Below are 24039 nucleotides of genomic sequence, written 5' to 3'. Positions count from 1 at the left end.
AAATGCCGTGTGGTATATGTAGCCTGAGGAATTTCTGAAACACAGGCCCGAGTTAAGGTGTAGAGATATTTCTGATAAGATTGATTTATTTGGTTAAGAAATACTTTTCTTGAACCTATTTTTTAAAAGTAACACTCAGTATTACCATAACATGCACATTTGAAATGTGAGAACTATAAGAGATGAAAATCTGACAGGTGCAATTAGTGAGATACAAAGCAGGAGGTGTTGAACCAAAACCATCAGTTAAACATTTTGCATTCAGACTTAATTCTTTGTTAGAAAGGTTGGGAATAACATGAAAGCCATTTTAACCTTAACAACGAAAGGAGGATTATTATCACTTAATTATATTTCAGTGACAAACTGCTTTCTGCAAAATCCAGCCCACAGGACACAAACACGATCTTGGCCACACCTTGGCATTACTGGTTTGCAGCATTATTTCCCTATCCTTTTCTGAAACCCATTCAACATGGAATCAAACAATAGCAACTCTGGCAAGAATCCTCCTATATACACAATGAAGAAATATTTCTGAGCTTCATAAGTTATAATACAAGTGTCACACTTCTTTTCACAGCAGCCGAAGGACAGGAGTTTGTTTGGTTAAAGCTCTCAGGACATTATAATGGCTTTAGTATTTAGAACTGTGGCTCAACTAGCTGGAGTTTCATTATCTTTGCTGGGATGGGTTTTATCCTGTCTTACAAACTACCTGCCACACTGGAAGAACCTCAACCTGGACTTAAATGAAATGGAAAACTGGACCATGGGACTCTGGCAAACCTGCGTCACCCAAGAGGAAGTGGGGATGCAATGCAAGGACTTTGACTCCTTCCTGGCTTTGCCTGCTGAACTCAGGGTCTCCAGGATCTTAATGTTTCTATCAAACGGGCTGGGATTTCTGGGCCTGCTGGTCTCCGGGTTTGGCCTGGACTGTCTGAGAATTGGAGAGGGTCAGAGAGATCTCAAGAGGCGACTGCTGATCCTGGGAGGAGTTCTGTCCTGGGCCTCGGGAATCACAGCCCTGGTTCCTGTCTCTTGGGTTGCCCACAAGACGGTTCAGGAGTTCTGGGATGAGAACGTCCCAGACTTTGTCCCCAGGTGGGAGTTTGGGGAGGCCCTCTTTCTGGGCTGGTTTGCTGGACTTTCTCTTCTACTGGGAGGGTGTCTGCTCAACTGTGCAGCCTGTTCCAGCCACGCTCTCCTAGCTTCGGGCCACCATGCAGTGGCGCAAATGCAAGATCATCATCAACTGGAGACAAGAAACACCAACCTGAGAAACTAAGCCAGAAAGGACAAGCGTCTGCTGTTCAGGAGACGCCTGCTCAACACTGGATTTGGTAGGAGGTCCCGCTCTAGTCATCTCACTGTGCTTCTGATTTTCGAAAATGCATTTTTTCCTGTGACTGTTAAACTATAGTTTCTTTCCAAGACTAGTAAACTATTTTTATCTTCTACTCTGAGATCAAAACCAATCAAGACTTCATAGTAATGACACCCATTACTGTGGATGAGTGTTCTCAATTTTAAAACAGTGATTGCATAGAAGTGGTAAATAAAACGTTAATCTGTATGTGTCTTTGAAGGTGTTATTCATATGGAGCGGAATCATCTGGCAGATCACTGACTTCTTTCAGGTGTTTAAGATAACCTAGTATAATAAGCCTGAGCTGCATACTTATTTAAAATGCATGACGTCTTATTATATAAAAGAATGATGAGCTCTTTAAAAGCTTTAGAGGTGAAAGGCGTAGACACATCATCTCCTGAATCAGAGACCTGTGTCTCTATGGAACCTTTTCTCAAAAGGCAGCCACATTCAGTCATGCCTTCTAAACGATGTCAGAAGCAGGAGGGTGATCTTGTGTTTTGGATGATTCAAGTAGGCTCTGGCACACAAACGTGCTTCTGCATCCTGTGCTCTGTATTTCGTGGGCAGCGTTTCTGGCTTCCCTGGCACTGAGCAGTCTGTGGGGGGCAGGGCAGGGCAGGGCAGGACTGGTGTGTGTGTAGAGACCTCCTGGGATGGCTGCCTCTCCGTGGAGCACGCTGCCAGCCCAGGCGGAACGACCACAGAGCACACACTCTGGAGCCCTTCATTTTATTTGCACAATGAAAAGACTGCGTCCTTTTTTATCAGCAATACACACAGTTCCAACAAGAACTATTCATCACAAACTGCTGGCTTGGGGATTCTTCGTGAAATATTTTGTATTTGCTTGGTACATGGTTCCAGGAAACTCGTGTGTTTGTGCCAGTCAGGGAAATAAACTGAACAATAAACGACACTGAAATAGACTATTAGGCAATATGTAGCTTTGTTTTTTGTTTTTGTTTTTTTAAAAACCGACTGAATTTTTTTCCACCCACAAACACTTGGAAAGTGCAGAAACCAAAGTTAATCTATGTGATGTATTTGCATACGTTTACAAACAAGACAGATTAAAACAGAAACATGTTCAGAATTTAACCTGATTAAATATTAAGTTCAGTCCTGAGCTTTTGATATTTCATACAATATAGATAAAGCAATAGCAAAAAATTTTAATTTATTTGATTTGCATGCTACAGAGATTTAGCTAAACTTTGTTCATTTGGCTAGCAATATCCTTTTTGTACCTGTAACACTTAAGATTCTGATATACAAAATTGTAATAATATAATGATAATTCAAACTTGAGAACTAAATATTACATTCTTTTTACCCTGTGTGAATAAATTCTACCTTTTAAAAATAGTATTTATAATATTAAAATTCGTATTTGTCCATATGGTTTTGTGATCAAGTTATTAAAATGTTTTGTCACTGTGAATCATTTGGGTTAGTACAAATATGACAAGATTATTAAAAGCTGCCTATAAATACATAACACTATTGCTGACTTTTAAAGTGTAGAAAAAGGATTATATTAAAATAAGTTCATCTCTCATGTTAGAAATGAGGAGATTTTGTGAAATACAACAACCAAAAGCATCTTGGTCACAACTGCTAACTACCAGCCTGAGACAGATTTTATTCTTTAATACTTGTCTGAAACTTTTTGTATTACAAAAAGTCCACAGCTAATCTGATGAAAGACTTATAAAGCTGTAAATATTCCAATATAGTCTCTTCTGTGTCAAATATTTAAAATGGCCAGAATCAAACTATATATTAAACAGAACATAAATAAGACTGTAAATAAATAAATGAAGAAAATAAAATCGTACAGAACAACTACACATAATTCTATAGACATCTTCATGGTCAAACTAAGACGCTGAAAACAGCCCACCTTCATTTACCTCCACGTTAAATAAACTTCTGTCTTTCACACTGGACCTCGACAAGGGTGAACTGTATTCTTTTTCTAGTTTTCCTTAGTTATCTAAGAGAATGAACTGGGCAGTCTTAAAGGACTGTACTCAGTCAATTCACTAGGCTGGTTTTTGTTCAAAGTAGTGTCTGCCATGTCCAGTTATGCCTTCAAAGAAATTTGTATGTTAAGTGGTGGGACATTTAGGAAAAAATAAAGTTCTAGGCTCAGAAGTTGCTTAATTTGAACTTCGATTCCAATAACATGAACTTTCCAAAATATATACAATTGCTTTCAGGAAAATAAAAATTCTTGCTAGTGAGCATTCTAACTTAGGAACACAACTTTTTTGTTCTTTAAGGGGTTCCTTTAAGACAATTTTGGATTTCTTTAAAAAAATCTATTTTATTTGCCATATTAGATGGCTAACCCCAAATTGTTTCTGAGTAATAAGTATGGTTTAAATGGTCTAAATATTATATATTTTAAAAGCTTGATGCTGGCAGAGCTGCACTGAGGATATGTTTTTTAAGACGTGCCTGGGTTGGGTAAGGTGAAATTCTAAACTGGAGGACGCATTAGTCAGTTTCTCTCTCTAAACTTGTTCATCCAAAAGTCATTTCATAAACAATTTAGCTTGTACTTCAAATTAATAATCCCCCCAGGCACATTCTTCCCTTTGCCTCCGAACTATTTACCATAAATTATAGATAGAATCCCCTAAAAATGAGAGCTATGAAGCAATTTCTACTAAATGTTAGAAATCTCTTGATAAACTCATTTGTTTTTGGCAACTTTCATTCTATCAAGACATCTTTTCCCCTCTTCTTGGTTATACCAAATGAGTGCCGATGCGTTTCTCTCCACACCTCCAGCTTTCTCTGTCCTTAGAACACAGGGCCACCACTTGGCACCATCCTTAGATTTAGGGCAAAACACTGGTGCAAGCCAGAAACTCACATTTGAACACTTCTGCAAATTCAGGCTCAGTGAGAGAAACCAGCTGCTCATTTGATGAGCTTATTTGTATCTCTACATGGCTGATGTTCTTTCTTCTCCTTGCCCTCAGTGTCATGAATCCCAAGATCTTCAGTGCCAAGAGCAGTGCTCCTTTGTATTCTTATTCTTAAGATAACTTGGTAGTTTATATTTTTGTTTTCTTTAGAAAAATATAAAAGGACAAAAAGGAAATCGTTTTAAGGAAACCAGGTGTTGCCGCACAGGTGATGGCCATGAACGCAGCATCCATTTTGGGTGGACTTTGGAACGCCGCACCCCAGCGACTGCTCACACTCTCCTCGCCAGCGCACAGATACCACGTGGCGGTGCTGCCATCGGCAGGGCCTACTCACAGAAACACAAAGGAGAAGCAAGACCACCTGCTGAACCAAGTTGTCTCTCAACAGTCGGCTCAACAGTACACACGTGGGGTAGTACTGCCTCCGTTCCGTGTTTACAAAATAAAGCCCACTGGCAATGCGCACATTCTGGGCAACATTTGTGTACCAGATTATCCCATTTTTCTTATCTGATTTTTTCTTGTTTAAGCACATAAAAATTACACTCAAGGTACTTTACAAATTAAAATGTTGAAAATCTGATGTGAAATAAAAGTTCTTCAAGAGTTGACAGTTATGTTACCAAAAACAACCAGACACCAAAACAAAAAAACAAATCTTCAGTCTTTTACCCTCCCTAAAAAAGTGAACAGATGACAAAATAATTTCTTAAACCATGTAATCACACATCGTCAGCCGGCAGGGACGGGATGCTTATCTTTGCTCTGGTGAAGTAGGCAATCTTCTCCCTAGAGTTGGGGTGAGAAATAAATTGACTTAAATATGACGCTAAAAATACTCTGGGACCATTAAAACAGTCCCCAGGACCTGCAGCGGCAGTGATGTCTCTACAGGCACAGGCAGAAGCTCTTTTCCTTAAGCAGAACTCCATCCATTTACAATCAAGAGAGTCTCTGCCTGCTAAAGGGAGGGTATCAAGGAGAACAGCAGCTCTGGCTCACAGAAGTCACCTCTAGACCAAGCCAGTAAGCTCCCTTCAGGGAACTTCCAACAGAAGACAGTTTTAAGCTAGTAGGGGTCTGGTCTAGGATGGGTGCTTCCAAACTAGGCAGTGGAAGACTCAAAAGGCCCAAAATTCTACGTGGAAACTTCTCAGTAACCTCACAGAAAAGTACATAATACCAGGAAAAGTCTTTAAAATCGATACTGTGCTGAGGCAGGGACAACCTGATGAGTGACACCACGACTCAAATGAAAGGAGAAGGAGGAACTCACTATCTGAAAGGCAGTAACTGCCCTGGTCCCGAAGCAGCAGAGAGGCTGAGACAGGGCAGAGTGGTTTTCAGGTGAGGAGAATACTTAAAAAAAAAGACAAACAGTACGTCTATGTTCCTACAGAACTTCACACTGTACATTTATGCCGTCAGCGCGTATTTCTTGAGGGCATACGACATGCAAGGGGCACACTGGTAGCTGAAGAATCAAGCACTGGCCCTCCTCTGTGAAAGAACAGTCCAGATGGGGGAGGAGGCGCGGGGTAGAAACCAGAGCCGAGGTGAGGATGTTCTGAAGACTAAGGAAGGACAGAGGAGAAGAGGAGGAGTGGAAACACTGGACACTGGGGCGAGCTACTGCTGCGAGCAGCGTCCTTTACATTTGTTCACTTCCATAAGAGGAAAATGAGAACGAAAATCGCCCCGAGTGTGGGCGTGATGTCAGCAGAGGCCGTAAGGCGCAGCTGGTAACTGGGGTGTTTAAAAATACCCGCACTAGTTGCCAGTGCCTGCATTTGAGATATTTCATATAAAATTGTTGATTTCTAACTTCTCTTGAAAAATTAGAAGGCCAGGGACCATCAGGCTCCTGATTCCAGGTGAAATAAGCAGCTGGGGTGGTGCCGGGCAGAACGCCCCAGGCCCCACCGCTGCCCATCTCACCACCCCAGGCCAGGCACCAGCAGCCGCGCAAATCCCACGCTTCCAGCGCGGCCTGTCTCACCCTGTCCATCTCATCATTCTCATCACTTGCCTGGTGATATAATGGCTTCGTATCTTAAGGGAAGCTGGGAATGTTCATGGATTCTTTGCTTCGGGCTTCAGCAACAACTGCTAGTTGTGTGACTTTCCATGCCGGGCAATGCTGCTTACTCTCTAAGTGACCACAGCAACAGGGGCATGGATGGACTCCCCTCACCTGCAGTTCTAAAACCCAAGGAGTGGCACTCCCTGAAAGTCACAAATGTGATTATTGAGCAGAAAAGAGGGCGGAAAAACCTCTCCACTGCAAGATGCTGCATAAAAATGAAGGAGCTGTGAGTCCACTAAGGCCCACTGCTGCTGCCACATGGTGCGTGGCCCTGCCCTCCCGCCTGGCACTAGACAGCGTGCCAAAGCTGTCCCTGCTCCACCACGTGACCTAGCTTCCCCACACTTCAAAAACACTCGCTTCTTCCAGGCTTCTCCCCTTTACACCTAAACGCTTTCCAAAGACTCGTCTATACAAAACCTCAATCAAAACCCAATAAAAACCCAGTAGGAGCAAACCTTTCTGCCGAGCTCCCTCCGACGGGGCTGAAAACATCTGCTGTGCTCACCAGGGATCCCGGGTGCACTTTGCAGTTCTCTCCATCAATGTCCTCTCCCCATCCTCCAGCCCCAGGCTCCTGGTTCTCCTCTGACCTCTCCAGCCATTCCTTCCAGTATCTCTTTTGGGGTGAGCCCTTCAGTGACTGGTGCCCACCAGGCCTCCTTTCCCAGTCACCTCACATTTTCTGGGATGTCTGGTCCGTTTCCACTGATGAGACCAGTGCATTGAAGATGAGCACTCCCATTTTTTAATCTCCATCCTGACCCCAACCTTGGCTTTAGATTTTTATTTTCACTTGTCTGCTGGTCATGGTTACCTTGCTGGCCTGCTGGCATTGCCTGGTGTGCCATGGCAGAGGTCAGCATCCTCCCCACACCCCTGCTCCCCAGCGTTCTCCATCTCAAGCGCTGGCACCATAGGACAGCCACTGCCCCCCATGAACCTCCCATGAACCTCACAGGCCACCCTTACCCGTTTCTCCCCAGCCCACTCTCCACAATGCCTGATATCTGCCCCACATAGAACCCATTCCCATCATTTGGTTTTGTGCATGGAGAGCCCTGCTGGCTGCCCGATCAGAAACCGCGAGTGGAAGCCTCTTCTGCACAGCTTCCGAGGCCTGTGCAGTCTGAGCCCAGTTCTCCCAGACAGGCTCACCAGCTGGCAACTCCCCATGCGCCAGAGCTTGGCACTGACTTCTAAGGTCTGTGCCTCTGTCCGTGCTGTTCTTCCTGCCTCAATGTCCCACTCAAAACTGCCACCCCTAGGTGCCTAAGGAGCTTGCAGCCATCCTTCCATGATGGGTTCTCTTATAATCTCCTCCGCTGGTGCCCGCAGCCCCAGCACCTGCCCCATATGGATTGAGGCTCCTCCCACATCTCTCACAGGTCCCTACCCATACCTTTAGTGAGCTCTTTCCACACGCACTGCAATGACCTGGTTACCTGCCTGTCCCCACTACAGCCTAGAGCCCCCGAGAAGAGCAGAACACACATGTTCTTAGCCTCCGCATCTCAGGGCCTGACAAGGTGCAAGGTTTCTGGGGCTGCCCAAGGAATGTCTGTGAAATGAGTGAACAAAACCCCAGAGATGTCTGAGTTTTCTGTACCTTTGTATCCTGGGTCGGAATAGTCCAATGAGATGTGCTAACAGCTACTAAGAGCTGGGGACACCCTGGGTTCTTGAGGGGAGTTAGGCTCTCATCAGCCTTTAACTCTGCCAGTCACATTTATCACCTCAGGTGCAAATGGGAAATTACATATTCAAGGCAGGGAACACAGGATTTCTGTCTCAGATCCTGGTATTAACTTTCACTGCACTGAGGTGAATTCCTACACAATCAGACCACATGAGGGCAACCCAAAAGCTGTCCTGGATGGGGCTATTCACCTGAAGGACTGCACCTGCCGAGGCACCTTCTGGCTCTGCTCCCGGAGCCGACACACGTCCTTGGAGACTTGCCTCATCAACTTCTCTGCATTCAAACCTTGCTTCTGCTCTTCTTTGGACTGTTCGGCCTGGAAAAGGGAATAAAAATGTAAGAAAAACACAAAACACTGATTAGAAATCCCTGGAGACAACCTATGAGGCTTGAAAGATTGTGACTAAAGTCAGGAGGGCAAGCAAGACAGTCAGAGGGCTGGTGTCCTTTACATCACGCGTCAGGGGCCAACACCCACGTGACCGGCTCATGCTGAGTGGGAGCATATGTGGATTTTGGGGTAAGTTCATTTCAATCACATTTTAGAAATCGAATTACACAGGTAATATGTGACAATTTTATTACATCTGAAAAACCTAAGAACTCTTAAAAATGAAACAGAAAATTACTCATAGCACGTTTTCCAAAAAATACCTACAGTTAAAGGATGTTTTGGGCAAATACACTTTCAACATCTTATTTATCTTTTTGACCCTTTTTTCTAACTTAGCCATTTAAAAAGCTGTTTATTAAAGTAGAATTTACCAATCAAAAAATGTGCACATATACGTGTATAGCTCAAATAACTTTTACAAATTGAACACACCCATGTCACCAGCACCGGATGAAGGAGAGGACACTCCTGTTTCCAAGAAGCCCCCTTTGGTGCCCTTCCAGCTCTGCCCAGGGTTCCCAGCATTCCGACTTCTAACGTGCCTCTTCTGTCCTTGGTATAGAGGAACAGTAAACAGATACTCTTCAGGGTCTGGCTTCTTTTGCTCAACATTATGCTCACGAGAGTCATACACACTGTTATCTGTAGTTGTAACTCACTTTCCCCACAGCTGTATAATACTCCACTGTATGACTTTACTACAATGTATAATCTGTTAGTAATAATGAACATTTGGGTACTGTGCATGAACATGTTTTAAAATAAAAATGTACTAATGATATTATATTAAAAGTTGCCTTTTCATTTCATTCTTTCACTCATATCCATTCACTCATTCATTCACCCAGTCAACAAATATTTGTGGACTGCCTTTTAAGGAAAGGTGGTATAAGTGGGTGAAGAGCAAACGCTCAGATATATGGCTTGGGGTCAAATTTCATTTCTACCACTTACTAGTGATGTAAATCTGGGCAAGTTGCTTGACCTCCTGGTGTCTTAGTTTTTCCATTTGTAAACTGGGAATAAGTACTTACTTCAAAGTTGTGAAGTTTAAATGAGTACATACACATGTAAAGTACTTACAGCAGCACCCAACACATCACTGAATATACTATTTCAGAAGGAAGCTATCACTGTTGCTTTTTTTTTTTTTTTTTTTAAACAATATGCCAGGTTCTGTACTAGGTGGCAGGGTTATAGTTGTGAACAAAACAGGTGAAGTCCAGGCTGGGAGGCCAAGGTGGGAAGATTGCTTAAGGCCAGGAGTTTGAGACCAGCCTGGACAACATAGGGAGACACTGTCTCTATGAAAAAAAAAAAAATTAACTAGGCGCAATAGCATGTGCCTGTGGTCCCAACTACTCAAGAGCCTGAGGTGAAAGGATCACTTGAGCCTGGGAGTTTGAGGCTGCAGTGAGCTATGATCGCCCCACTGCACTACAGCCTTCATGACAGAGCAAGACCCTGTTTCAAAAACCACAACAAACAGAAAAACAGGTGAAGACCAGTGGCAGAGAAAAACAACAGCAAAGAACAGAAACTGTTTAATAATTATTAAAAATCAACAACATATTGTATTTTCTCAGGTTAAACCTTCCGCACATAACATTAAAAAACATAGTCTATTTATTAGAGCAGTTTTAGGTTCATAGCAAAATGGGTTGGAAAGTAGAGTTCTCATTTACTCCCTGCCCCTACTCATGCACAACCTCTCCCACTATCAGCATCCTCTGCCAGCGTGGTACATCTGTGACAATCAGTGAACTCATATTGACACTTCATCATCACCCCAAATCCATAGTTTATATTAAGCTTTGCTCTTGGTGGTGTATATTCAATGGGTTTTGGCAAAAGTGTAACGACAGGTACCCACCATTATAATATCATACAGAGGAGTTTCATTGCTTTAAAATTCCCCTGTGCTCTCCCTATTCCTCCCTCTTGGTGTTATGCATTTAAGTTTCCTCCATGTCTTTTTCATGGCTTGATAGATAGCTCATTTCTCTTTAGTGCTGAAGAGTATTCCATTGTTTGAATATACTAGTTTATTTAATCATTCACCTACTGAAGGACATCTTGACTGCTTTCAAGTTTTGGCTATTATGAATAAGGCTGCTGTAAATATTCATGCAAATGTTTTCATGTGGACGTAAGTTTTCAACTCATACCAAGGAGCACAACTGCTGAATAGTATGTAAGAATCTGCTTAATTTTATAAGAAATCTACAACTGTCTTCGAAAGTGCCTGTATGATTTTGCATTTCTATCAGCAATGACTGAGAGTTCCTGTTGCTCCACATCCTTGTCAGCATTTGGTGTTGTCTGTGTTTTGGATTTTGGCCACTCTAACAGGTGTACAGAGGTATCTCATTGTTATTTTACTCTGCAATTTCTTATTGATATATGACGTTAAATATCTTTTCACGTGTTTATTTGTTATCTGCTTTGGTGAGGTGTCTGTTCAGGTCTTTTGCTGATTTTTAAACTGGGTGTTTGTTTTGTATTGTTGAGTTTTAAGAGTTTTTTGTAACTTAGATAACAGTCCTTTATCAGATATAACTTTTACAAATATTTCTCCCAATGTGTGGCTTTTTTTCTCTTTTTCTTGACAGTGTCTTTCACACAGAAGTTTTAAATTATAACAAAGTCCAACTTATCAGTTATTTCTTTCATGGATCACGCCTCTGATGTTGTGTTGTATATGAAAAGTCATTGCCATACCCAAGGTCATCTAGATTTTCTCCTAGGGTAACTTCTAGGAGTTTTATAGTTTACATTTGACATTTAGGTCTGTGATCATTTTGAGTTAATATTTGTGAAGGGTGTAGAAGGGTCTATATTCAGATTCATATTTTTTTGCATGTGAATAGATATCCAGTTGTTCCAGCATCATTTGTTGAAAAGAGGATCTTTTTTGGATTTATTTTCTTTGCTCCTCTGTCAAAGGTCAGTTGAATATAGTCAGCCCTCTGTATCTGTGGGTTCCACATCCATGGATTCAACCAATCATGAATTTAAAAATATTTGGGAAAAAGTGGATGGTTGCATCTGTACTGACATTGTTTTTCCTTATCATTATTCCATTAATGACATTATTATTACTACATTATACTGTATTACTACTGTCATTAAATACAGTATAACAATTATTTACACAGTATTTAAATTATAATAGGTATTATAAGTTATCTGGAAATGATTTAAAGTATATGGGAGGATGTGGGTTATATGCCAATACTATATCATATTATATAAGGGACTTGAGCATCTGTGTCCATGGGGAGTCCTGGAACCAATCCCCACTATGGATGTTGAAGGATGACTGCACATTGAAGAGAGTCGATCTATTTCTAGGCTCTCTATTTTGATTTGTCTATTTTTTCACTAATACCACACTGCTTTGATTACCATAGCTTTATAGTGTCTTGAAGTCAGGTAGTGTCAGTCCTCCAACTTCATTCTTCTCCTTCAATACTGGGTCTTTTGCCTCTCCATATAAACTTTAGAATCAGTTTGACTATTACATAATAACTTGATGGGATTTTGAGTGGGATTGTATTAAATCTATAGATTGATTTGGGAAGTACCAACATCTTGACAATATTGAGTCTTCCTATAATCATGGAATATTTTCCCATTTATTTAGTTTCTTTTAATTTTTCTTTCATCATAATTACGTAGTTTTCCTCTATAGATCTTATAAATATTTTGTTAAGATTTACAAGTATTTCACTTTTTGGATACTAATGTAAATGGCATTGTTTTTAACTTCAAATTCCACTAGTGCATTGCTGGTATATAAAAAAGTGATTAACTTTTGTATAGTAACCTTGTATCCTACAACCTTGTTATAATCACTTATTAGTTCCAAGAGTTGTTTCTGTTTGTTTTGTTTTTGGTCAAATCTCTCAGGTTATCTACATGGACAACCATCTTACGTGTAAACAAAGACAAACAAAGACAATTTTGACTTCCTTCCCAAGTGGTATGCCTTTTTTTTTTCTTTTCTTATCGCATTAGCTGAGATTTCTAGTGTGATACAGAAAAGATGTGAGAGGGGACATTTTTACCCTGTTCCTAATCTTAGCAGGAAAGCTTCTAGTTTTTCAGCATTAAGTATGATGTTAGTTGTAGAGTTTTCTACATGTTCTTTAAGGTCTCTTCTACTCCTAGTTTGCTGGGAATTATTTTTAGCATGAGCAGGTGTGGATGTGATTACAACAATTGATTTTGAATGTTAAATCAGCCTTGCGCACCTGGGATAAATCTCCCTTGGTTATGGTATATAATTCTTTTTCTATATAGTTGGATATGATCTGCTAATATTTTGCTAAAGATTTCTGCATCTATATTCACAAGAGGTATGGGTCTGTAGTTTCCTTGTCTTTGCCTGGTTTTGGTATTAGGATAATGCTGGCCTCACAGAATAAGCTGAGAAGTATTCTCTTTGCTTCTGTTCTCCAAAAGAGATTGCAGAGAATTGATAAAGTTGTTTCCTTAAATGTTTGGTAGAGGCCAGGCACTGTGGCTCATGCCTGTAATCCCAGCACTTTGGGAGGCCGAGGTGGGCAGATCACCTGAGGTCACGCATTTGAGACCACCCTGGCCAATGTGGTGAAACCCCATCTCTACTAGAAATACAAAAATTAGCCAGGTGTAGTGGTGGGCACCTGTAATTCCAGCTACTTTGGAGGCTGAGGCATAAGAATCTCTTGAACCTGGGAGGCGGAGGTTGCAGTGAGCTGAAATCATGTCACTGCACTCAACCCTGGGCGACAGTGCAAGACTCTGTCTCAAAAAAAAAAAAAAAATTGGGTAGAATCTACTAGTAAATCCATCTATGCCTGGTGCTTTCTATTTGGGAAGGCTATTATTGATTCCATTTCTATAATATAGATAGGCCCATTCAGACTATTTCCTGGCAGACTATTTCCTGATCTTTCAAGGAATTGATCCATTTCATCTTGGTTATCAGAGTTGAGAGCATAGAGTTGTTCACAGTATTTCTTTATTATGCTTTTAATGTTCACAGGACCTGTAGTGATGTCTCCTTTTTCATTTCTGATGTAATATAATTTGTGTCTTCTCCCTTTTTCCTTACCCTGGTTAGCAGTTTACCAATTTTTTTTTTTTTGAGATGGAGTCTCGCTCTGTCACCCAGGGCTGGAGTGCAGTGGCACGATCTTGGCTCACCACAACCTCCACCTCCCGGGTTCAAGTAATTCTCCTGCCTCAGCCTCCCAAGTAGCTGGGACTACAAGTGCATGCCACCACACCTGGCTAATTTTTGTATTTTTAGTAGAGATGGGGTTTCACCATATTGACCAGGCTGGCCTCGAACTCCTGACCTCGTGATCCACCCGGCCTCGGCCTCCCAAAGTGCTGGGATTACAGGTGTGAGCCACCGTGCTCAGCCCAGTCTACCAATTTTATTGATCATTTGAAAGACACAGCTTACTGACTTCCTGTTTCTAATTCCATTCATTTCTGTTCTAATGGTTATGATTTCTTTTCTTATCCTTAGTTTGCTCTTTTTTTTCTAGTTTCCTAAGATGCAAACTTAGTTGATTGATTTTAGTTCTTTCCTTTTTTCTAGTATATGCATTCAATGCTATAAATTTCTTGCTAAGCACTGTGTTTGCTGCATCCCCCAGATTTTTTTTTCTTATGATAGGAACAGACTTTACTGGTTGTAATGAGAAGTGGAAGAGGAGAGGATGCTATAGTTCCTGCTTCTGGGGCAGTGTCCACAGACTCACTGGCTGTCCTCCAAAATCCTACAAATTTTGATTGTTTTTTCATTTGGTGCAAAATATCTTTTAATTGTTCTTAAGGTTTCTCCTTTGACCCACTTGTTATTTAGAAGTATGCTGTTTAATCTCCAAGTATTTTGGAATTTTCCAGCTACTTTTGTTATTGATTTCTAGTTTAATTCCACTGTGGTAAAAGCAGACAGTGTAAATATATATCTTACGGCCTGGACTGTGGTCTATATCTTGGTGAATGTTCCAAGTGAGCTTAAGAAGAGTGTGTCATCTGTTGTCATTAAATGAGTAGTCTATAGATGTCAATTATATCCAGTTAAGTAATAGTGCTATTGAGTTCAACTATGTCTACTGATTTTCTGCCTGCTGGGTCTGTTTATTTCTGACAGATGATAATAATGAATTCATTCACTTCTCCTTGTATTTTTTTTTTTTTTTGGCCTCATATATTTTGTGCTGTTAGTCACACAGATATTTAAGAATTGTTATCCTGGTTGGGCACAGTGGCTCACGCCTGTAATCCCAGCACTTTGGGAGGCCGCGGTAGGCGGATCATCAGAGGTCAGGAGATTGAGACCAGCCTAGCCAACATGGCGAAACCCCGTCTCTACTAAAATACAAAAATTAACTGCGTGTGGTGGCGGGCGCCTGTAATCCCAGCTACTCAGAAGGTTGAGGTAGGAGAATCACTTGCACCTGGGAGCCTGGGTGACAGAGCGAGACTCCATCTCCAAAACAAACAAAAACAAATTGTTATCCCTTCTTGGATAATTAATCTCTTTATTATTCATTATGTCATGCTCTTTTTTTTTTTAAACTGGATAACTTTTCTTGCTCTGAAGTCTGCTCCATCTGAAATGAATATAGCTACTCCCACTTTTGATTAGTATTAGCATTCTCTACTTTCAGTCTATATGTGTTTTATGTTTAAAGTGGGCTTCCTGTATACAAAATACGGTTGGTTCTTTTTTGATCAACTCTGACAAACTGTTTTTTAATTGGTGTATTCAGACTACTGATGTTTACAGTGACTAATGAAATAGCTGGAATAATATCTACCATATTTGTTACTGTTTTCTATTTGCTGCCCTTGTTGTTTGTTCCTATGTTTGTCTTCTACTCTTTCACTGCCTTTTGTGGTTTTAATTGAGGACTTTATATAATGTCAATTTTCTCTTCTTTTTTAGCATGTCATTTATATTTCTCTCTTACTTTTTCTAGTGGTTGCTCTGGAGTTTGTATTATACTATCCAAATCTACTTCCAAATAACATTATACCATTTCATGAGTAGTACAAGGACCTTATAATAACAAAATATCCCTCATTCTTCCCTCTTTTCCCTTGCATCATTGCTGCCACTCATTTCACTTATACATAAACATACACACACATAAGTGTATGTAACTTACACTATTGCTATTACTCAGAACAAATTATTTATGTGATTAAGAATAAGAAAAAAATCTTATTTTACCTTAATTTATTCCTTTTCAATACTCTTCCTTTGTTTATATAGATTCATGTTGCTAACATATCATTTTCCTTTTCTCTGAAGAACTTTTAACATTTCTTGCTAGGCAGGTCTACTGAGCACAAATGTCCTTAATTTTTGCTTGTCTGAAAAAATATTTGTTTCTCCTTCACTTTTGAAGAATAATTTTGTGTTTGGGTACAGAATTCTAGGTTGATTTCTCTTTCCTCTTAACAATTTAAATTATTGCATCCCTCTCTCTTCTTGCTTGTACAATGATTTCTCAGGAAAAGTCAGATATAATACTCACCTTCGTTCTTCTATAAGGAAGTTATTTCCCCTCTGGCTCCTTTCAAAATTTTTAAATCTTTTAATTTTCTGCAGTTTGGATATGCTTAGGTGTAATGTTCTCTGTGTGTGTATATTTATTTTGCTCGGTGTTTTATGAGCTTTCTGGCTCTGTCATTTAATGTTTGACATTAATTCGGAGAAAGTCTCAGTCATTATTCCTTCCAATATTTCTTCTGTTCCCTTCTCTTTCTTCTGGTATTCCTATTACACACATGCTACATCTTCTGTAGTTATCCCACAGTTCTCGGATGTTCTGTTCCTTCTTTTTTATCCAGTCTCTTTTTTCTTTGCTATGCAGTTTTGCAAGTTTCTATTGACATATCCTCAAGAGTTCAGATATTCTTTCTTTAGTCATGTCCAGTCTACTAGTGAGCCCATCAAAGTTATTTTTCATGTCTGTTAGTGTTTTTGATCTCTAGAACTTCTTTTTGATTCTTGCTTAGAATTTTCATCTCTCTCCTTATGATGTCCATCTGTTCTTGCATATTGCCTACTTTTTCCCTTACAGCCCTTAGCATATTAATCACAGTTATTTTAAATTCCTGGTCTGATAAGTCCAGCATCCCTGCCATATGTGAGTCTGGTTCTGATGCTTGTTTTGCCTCTTTAAACTCTGTTTTTTGCCTGTTAGTATACCTTGTAATTTTCAGTTCAAACCCAGGCGTAATATACTAGGTGACAGAAATTCTGGTACACAGCCTTTAGTGTTGTGGTGGTAAGATGGGGGTAAAGAAGGAAAGTGTTCTATAGCTCTGTGAACAGGTTTCAGTCTTTGAGTAGGCCTGTGCTCCGGGGCTATGAGCTTCCCCAGTGCTTCTCAGTCTTTCCCCTCCTAAGGTGGAACAGAGTATCTAGGATGGGCTGGAGTCGGGTATTCCCCTTCTTCCACATGGAAGACTAGAGGGGGCTAGAGTTGAGTATTTCCCTTATCTGAGAACACAGTTTCTCCTGAGGACGGGCCTTGCTAAGAAGAACAGAATGCTTTTGTATGTTTCAATTGGCTACTTTTTCCTTCCTCTGCCAGAATCAGGAGAAGACTTTTCTTCGACATCCATTGTGAGGACCCAGTCAAGCTCCTGGAAGTAAAACTAACACAAGTGTGGAGAGCCCCCGACTTCTCATGACTGGGTACTCCTGCAGTTTTTAACTCTCAGACTTCTCTGTAGTGAGCCTCCAGCAGTATGTTCATTACAGTTTAGGTTTTCTTACCCCAGTATTGGTTCCTGCAGAGGTCACTGCTCATGGGTTCTTGCTCCAGTAAGTTGTGATTCTTCGTTCTGCTTGTCTGTCTCTCCAATTTTGGGGATAGTAGTTTGCCCTATGACCTCACCTCTCTGACTGATCTAAGAAGAACTGATTTTTCATTTTGTTCAATTTTTTACTTGCTGTTAGATTGAAGACTTCAAACTGCTTATATGTTGGACCAGAAACCAGAAGCCTGTAACTTTTAATGATTTCATAACATTCCACTTAGTAGCTACAGCTTAATTATCTTAACGAACCCCCTACAATTACCTATTTAAATTATTTCTAGGCTGCAGTGTTCATTCAAGTGGGATTTGACATTTAAAAATCTTGGTAAGTGAACATGTGGCTATATTAGATTTGGAGATAAATAAATGCAGGCATGTATTACATAGTTTAAAAAACTCTCCACAATAAGCCTACATCAGTATATTCATGTAACTGTTTATATTACTCCATTATCAGGGAAAAACTAGTGTTAATTTGTACTTTGAGTTTTAAAAACACCTAATATTGTAAAATACTGAATAAAGCTTCCCTGATATAAAATCCAAACTTACGTTTATTTATAAGTATTAAAAAGACAATTCTTTAGCTATGTAAACAAACTGTGAAATAGAAAATAAGGCTTAAATATGAATGTGTGACGTGTTACTCCTCCTACATTCATATTAGAAAGTTATGTAATTCACAGTGAGGACTGTCGTCATGGGGTAAAGGGGCCACGATGACTCTGTTCCCCATTTGCTGTCCTTCACCCAAGGCACTGACTCCCTCTTGTAGGTAAGCTAAGAGGTTGCCTAGTTTTTCACTTAGGATATGGCTCAAGGTTTGCCTTGGTGGCTGAGATGTTTATACTGGGCCCAAAAGCTTCAGGAGGGCAAAGGATGCGCCTGTTTAACATAATTCATAAAGGCTCAAGTGCTCAATACAATTTTTGAACCAGTAGTTTATTTCTGACAACTGCCTATATTTGCAGAAGTTACTTGCAACGTTGTCTTACAAAAGGAATTAATTAAATCAAATAGCTGGAGACTTCATTATATAATACATATACACTTAACGAGGGGGAGTGGTCTCGTCTTAAATCAGTCTTGCCAATACATACTTAAAAACAGTTGTTATCTCCATCTGACAGATACACAAATCCTTTTTTTTGTTTGTTTGTTTTTGTTTTTTGAGAGGGAATCTCCTCTGTCACCCAGGCTGGAGTGCAATGGCAAGATCTCAGCTCACTGCAACCTCCCCACCTCCTGGGCTCAAGCAATTCTCCTGCCTCTGCCTCCAGAATAGCTAGGACTACAGGCGCCTGCCACCATGCCCAGCTAAGTTTTATATCTTTAGTAGAAATGGGGTTTCACCATGTTGGCCAGGCTGGTCTTGAACTCCTGACCTCAAGTGATCTGCCTGCCTCAGCCTCCCACAGTGCTGGGATTACAGGCATGAGCCACTGCACCCAGCTGCTATCTGACAGATAAACAAATCTAATTTAATTTAGTTGATTTGTGTCTTGAGGGACAGTGGGGCCTTATAAATAAGTGAGTTGACTTCTGTCAATTTTTTGGAAAGCTGCTTTAGGAGAAGGCATATTCTAAGCAAAATCTCTGGTGTGAATACATGGTAACTTTTCTGTTCACTTTCCCTCCCAATTCTCACTGGGGATGTTGGGGAAACAAGCTAACCAGCAGTGATTTGAGAAGCTGCCTCTTGCTGTACCTGACAGAGACAGAGAGAGAGAGATCGACATCAACTCAGGCCAGAACTATGCAGCTGACATACAGAGGTAGAAGAGAAAACAGCTTAGGTAGAGGTCTAAAGGTGGTGGGTAGCCCGCGCCTGCAATCTAAGTTGATGGACAGCCCCATAATTGGGATCCTTCCAGACTTGAAAAGCCAACTGCTTCCGTTATAACCTAAGCAGTTAGAAACAACAGAAGGAAATAAGACTGGTGCTGGCAAAAAGGGCAGTTAAGGACCTTGTCATCCCACGTGCATCCACTGTTTCAGACACCTTTAAGGCCAGGAAATCAAACAAGGTCTTCGGGCTTAAGAAACACGACAAAGACAAGATCTTTGACTATGTTTCACAGCCAAACTGATACTATCAGCAATTCTCTTACTAAGAATCTATGCTTTAGGAATACGAGTGTGACCAGAAAGGCGCAAAAAATATGCATAAAAGTGTGTGTTTCCACATTGTTTATAATAGAACATTTGGGAAATTGTTATTAGAATAATTAAATAACTGTGATATAGCTATACAAATGAATGTATTAAAATAATGAGTTACAGTAACATTTACTAATATGGAAAGCTATTCATCACATACTATTAGAATTAAGTGAGGGAAAGAAGCAAATTTCAGAACAATCTATCTTTATGACCCCATTTTTGTATAACTCTTTCAAATAACACTAACGCACACACATTGCATAAAAAATAGCTGGAAGGACATACACCAAATTGTCAACAGTGGTAACCTCTGGGAAGTACAACTCCAAGAAGGACTTCTAGTTTTTGCTTTATATAGTTCTGCATCACCTGAATTTGTTTTAATAACCATGTGTTACTTAAACATTTAAAAAAAATTAAAATATTCTCAAAGCAAAAATATCCTAAACTCACTTTAAATTTGCAAATAAAAATACTGTGGCACTTTGAGGAAAGATGAGATTTTACAAAAACTCTTTATTCAGCAAATACTTATAAAGAGTAAATTATACTGAAACTACTTTATGGAAAGCTAAATAACCCACAATGGGGCATCCTTAGTACTTTGCTAATAATCATCTACTGCAATAAGTTTTGATTTTTTTCCATCACACAGTGTCTTTTTCCAGGTATTTTTTTACTGCCCCCCCATTTCCTCACCCTGTTTTGAAAGATTTTGTCTATAAAAGCAGCCTATATTTGTTAAGTAACAGTTGTCTCTTGATTACTTTGTAATTGATGAGATAATTTAGTTGCCAGTTGGAGCTTGTGAATTTATGTGATTCAGATACAAGGGTGACAAATGTGATAGTTACTTTGTGAAGCCCTATCTTTATTAAATGGGTAATTTTTCATTAGGTCCCAGATAAGGAACTGTTGACTTAGTACACACTGAGAAATGACTTCTACCTTGCTATGGTATATCAAATTACTAAATTAGTAAATAGACTAAAAATTTTGCTGCTATTCAAATTCTTTGTGAAATACCATAAGAAAAAAAATCACTCTTAAAACAGATATCTGTTGACTGATTTAACAAGAGACATATCAGGAAAACACAGGGAAGGAACTAAATCATGCATAGGTAAGAAAATCTAACCTACTTTTCTTACCTAGAAGTGATTTTATCCGATAGGAAATAGGACAGGCTCACAGGCTCCTGTTCCGTCTTTGCCACCTTCCACGTGAATGGAACGCAGAGGTCTATCCTACCCCTTGCAGAGAACTCTTTTGGCAGTCCTTCTAAGTAGTGTAATGGCTGCTGACATTTTCAACTTCCAGCATTTCTATGGTGACTACAAAATTACTTTGAAACTTGCCTTTGTCTTACAAAAAAATAAAGCTGACCAGGCAACATAGGAAGATATTTCCTTCCCTGCTGAATAAAAATATACTTTACTGAAGACTGTATTTGTCTCTATGTTTTTATATTTATATCTGTACCTATACCTATATCCTTCTCCAAAAATTAGGTGGCAAAACATATAGAATTATTATCAGCTGCTAATGATCAGTACCACATTTTGTAGGCAGTTAAATCTCATTGCTGAATACTTTACTGTAATCATTAAGATTTTGTTGAATGCAGTGTATTAATATATTTGGCATAATTTTTAAAACAGATCTAACTTTTAAGAGTGTTAACATTTGCATTACTTTAAGCTTTACAAAAAGTCTAGCAGTTCTGCAGTCTAGCACCAGAATTTTGGCATTTTGACAGGGAAACACTCTATGGGGAAAAAAAAAAAAGAAAGAAATTAATTCCTGCTCTGTAAGGACCATGAGGCTCCTCTGGAAGAAGCCCAGTCCTCTCTCGGCATGCTCTGCCCCTCACCCCAAGGAGTCACGATAAGACGCCTGCCTCACGAGGCCTGGGAGCCACTTCGTACGCTGCGGACTCCAGAAGGGGTGATTCACCTCCAGTTTACATGATGGGAGTCCAACCTGCAGAGAGGCCCAGTGATTTATTCATAGTTGTGTTAAGAAGCCTAATGGAATAGAAAGCACCATCCGGTCTTAATTTACAGTCCTGAGCTTCTTGCTCTGCTTCCTAAGGGGGTTTTACAATACACGAGGACACTAAATAAGATTCTGTTTTTTATTCTGAGCTACAAAACAGACTTTGGATCACAAAGGAGGAAGGTTATGGAGTGTGACCCTGAGACCTGACAGTTTTCGCTGACAAGGGAGGCAGATCCAGGATCTGCTGCTGGCTTTGATTCACTGCTTTTCTAGGAGCCATATTTTTTATGGCAACTGGCAGACTCGTTGCTCATCGTTAGGCACTTTACGGTCATCTTGCTGAAAACCTCACAAATCCCCAATACCACAGGGAAATGATGGAGATGAAAGGGCAACGTGTGAGCGTGGCAGAGTTAGTGTATGTGTGTGTGTGTGTGCAGGTGCTGGTGTACCCATGTGTATGTTAACAAATGGCTGTGGAAGTGAGGAGGAAGCAGGTGAGGGAAGTCAATGGTTATCATGAGTTTCTGTGGCTATAACGAAAGGCACACAATGGAAAGTTTGTATTTTCACAAAACTGGTTTTTGCAAATTTCAGTGGTGAGAAAAGTACACAACTCAAACAGTTTATATCCACAGAGTTGGTAAAAATAACGATAAAAACCCTCTGCACTAGGGAGAATCAAATCATTTTGAAAGCAGGATAAATGCACCTTGTTTTGTGAGCTTTTTTCACTGTTGCTTGATGTGAAACTGCCAGTAGTAGAAGGAAGCAAAACTGGAGGGGCAGCAGGCTTGGCAACCGCTATGGGTTGAATGTTTGTCTCTCCAAAACTCATGCTGAAATTCAATTGCCATTGTAACGGTATTGAAAGGTGGCACCTTTGAGAGGTGAGCAGGCCTGAGGGCTCCGCCCTCATGTGTGGGTTTAATGCCCCAATCAAAGGGCTTTTTTGGGAGTGGGATCTCTCTCCTGCCTCCTGCCCTCCACCATGGGATACCACAGCAAGAAGGCCCTTGCCAGCTGCAGCCTCTGGATCTTGGACTTTCCAGCCTCCCGAACTGTGAGAAATAAATTTATGTTCTTTATAAATTACCCAGTCTGTGGCATTTTGTTATAACAGCACAAAATGGACTAAGACAGCACAGTTTCTTCCAGTGTGATAAAAAATCCGGTCTGCATAACCTGTGTAAGACTGCACTCTGAGTATCCCGATACGAAAAAGCTTCCAGGAATCACATTTCACCTGGGACTTCAGAATTATCAAAGTGCTGCATGTACCCTCAAGGTTTAGTTCCCTTAGGCCATGCAGACTTCAATTTCCACAAATCTCTCTGAATCCCTATTTATACTGAAAGCACATTAGGCTTGATCTCAAATAGATCACAAAATTCTGTAACTAGAAGGGATCTTGGTGGCTATCTACTTCAATCCTCTTAATTCATATGTAAGTATATAAATCCTATTAGTGCATGGGAAAAACATAAGCCACAGGTATGCATATTTTTATAAGGCTGGTTTGTTTTCATTTACCTATTTTTTGTTGTGAAGAAGAAAGGAGTTGTAAAGGAAAGCAACGGGGAAGGGTAATGAGAAAGCAAAGCCACAACAGCATCCAAGAAGATCTGACTCTGACGCCATAAGCACTCATCGGTCTCCTGGCCTTGCTGTTACAGTCTCTTTTCACTTGGACCCTAAACAGGGACCTCAGGTGTATACCAATGGCTCTTTCCCTGGGTAACATCAGGCTAGCTAAAGACTTTTGGCCCTATCATGAGTATAAAAAGACAGCGTTTTGTATATGAGGTTCAACTCCTCTGACAAAGGAGTTTTATACTGAACTGTTAATGGCATCCCCAAGATGTTCACAGTAGTGATCTAGAAAAACAATAGCAATGGCATGGAGAAAGCTGAATACAAATTATTAAGACTGTCAGCTTTTACTAGCCCTTAATTTTTTAGATGTATCTTCACATTTTGTTAAGCTGAAATTTTCTTGACAAGAACTAGAAAACACATTCTCATTCACATTCTCATTCTGAATAAGAGACCTCTAACATGTCAGCTCAAATCCTCTTGACTTTTCCCAATGCCCTTACAGTCATCAACTCTCTGAGGGGTCTAGGGGACTTCAGGAAGGTACAACTAGTGTCTCTCCTTATGTCCTTTCTCTGGCCCCTGCCATGGCTCTTCTGTTGAAGCCAACGTGTGCCATGAGATTGTGTGGCAGTCATATGTGCACATGGGTAGAACGATTCTTCCTCATTTCTCCTCTAAGGGATGACTGTGAGATGTGGTTAGCATGGCCTGTGGGTGCTGGTCCCAAGGGAGCAAGCAGGCAGCACACTAGCGGCCATCTCCTCCGTTGTCTCTCTTCAGCTCCTCGGGCTGCACCCTCTTGGTGAAGCAGTAGAACAGAAGTTTATCCCAGGCCAGGCGCGATGGCTCACACCTATAATCCCAGCACTTTGGGAGGCCAAGGTGGGCAGATCACCTGAGGTCAGGAGTTCAAGACCAGCCTGGCCAACATAG

General features: G+C 40.5%; 2 protein-coding genes across 2 annotated transcripts in view; one reads left to right on the top strand and one right to left on the bottom strand.

Moving 5' to 3' along the window:
- Window positions 1-68: 68 nt before the first annotated feature.
- WWC2 (WW and C2 domain containing 2) overlaps window positions 69-24039 on the bottom strand; it is a 125810-nt gene continuing 101839 nt past the window's right edge. Inside the window, exons 21-22 of the mRNA XM_012000136.1 lie at window positions 8297-8424; window positions 69-5109 (exon numbers count right to left, since the gene is read on the bottom strand). Of these exons, the coding sequence (XP_011855526.1) occupies window positions 5043-5109; window positions 8297-8424 (195 nt within the window). The 3' untranslated portion in view covers window positions 69-5042. The remainder of the gene's footprint in view (window positions 5110-8296; window positions 8425-24039) is intronic.
- Window positions 78-2770, top strand: CLDN22 (claudin 22). Its single transcript, XM_012000135.1, has one exon. It carries the CDS (start codon window positions 632-634, stop codon window positions 1289-1291), a length of 660 nt encoding a protein of 219 aa, XP_011855525.1. The 5' UTR covers window positions 78-631; the 3' UTR covers window positions 1292-2770.

The sequence above is a fragment of the Mandrillus leucophaeus genome, unplaced genomic scaffold, assembly GCF_000951045.1.
Source record: "Mandrillus leucophaeus isolate KB7577 unplaced genomic scaffold, Mleu.le_1.0 Scaffold62, whole genome shotgun sequence".
In the NCBI taxonomy this organism is placed as follows: Eukaryota; Metazoa; Chordata; class Mammalia; order Primates; family Cercopithecidae; genus Mandrillus; species Mandrillus leucophaeus.
Note: the sequence above shows the minus strand (reverse complement) of the source record. Positions and strands in the feature narration are given on the sequence as shown.

What these genes read in the sequence shown, in the direction of transcription:
- CLDN22 (XM_012000135.1), top strand. Translation starts at nt 632, where the DNA reads ATGGCTTTAGTATTTAGAACTGTGGCTCAACTAGCTGGAGTTTCATTA.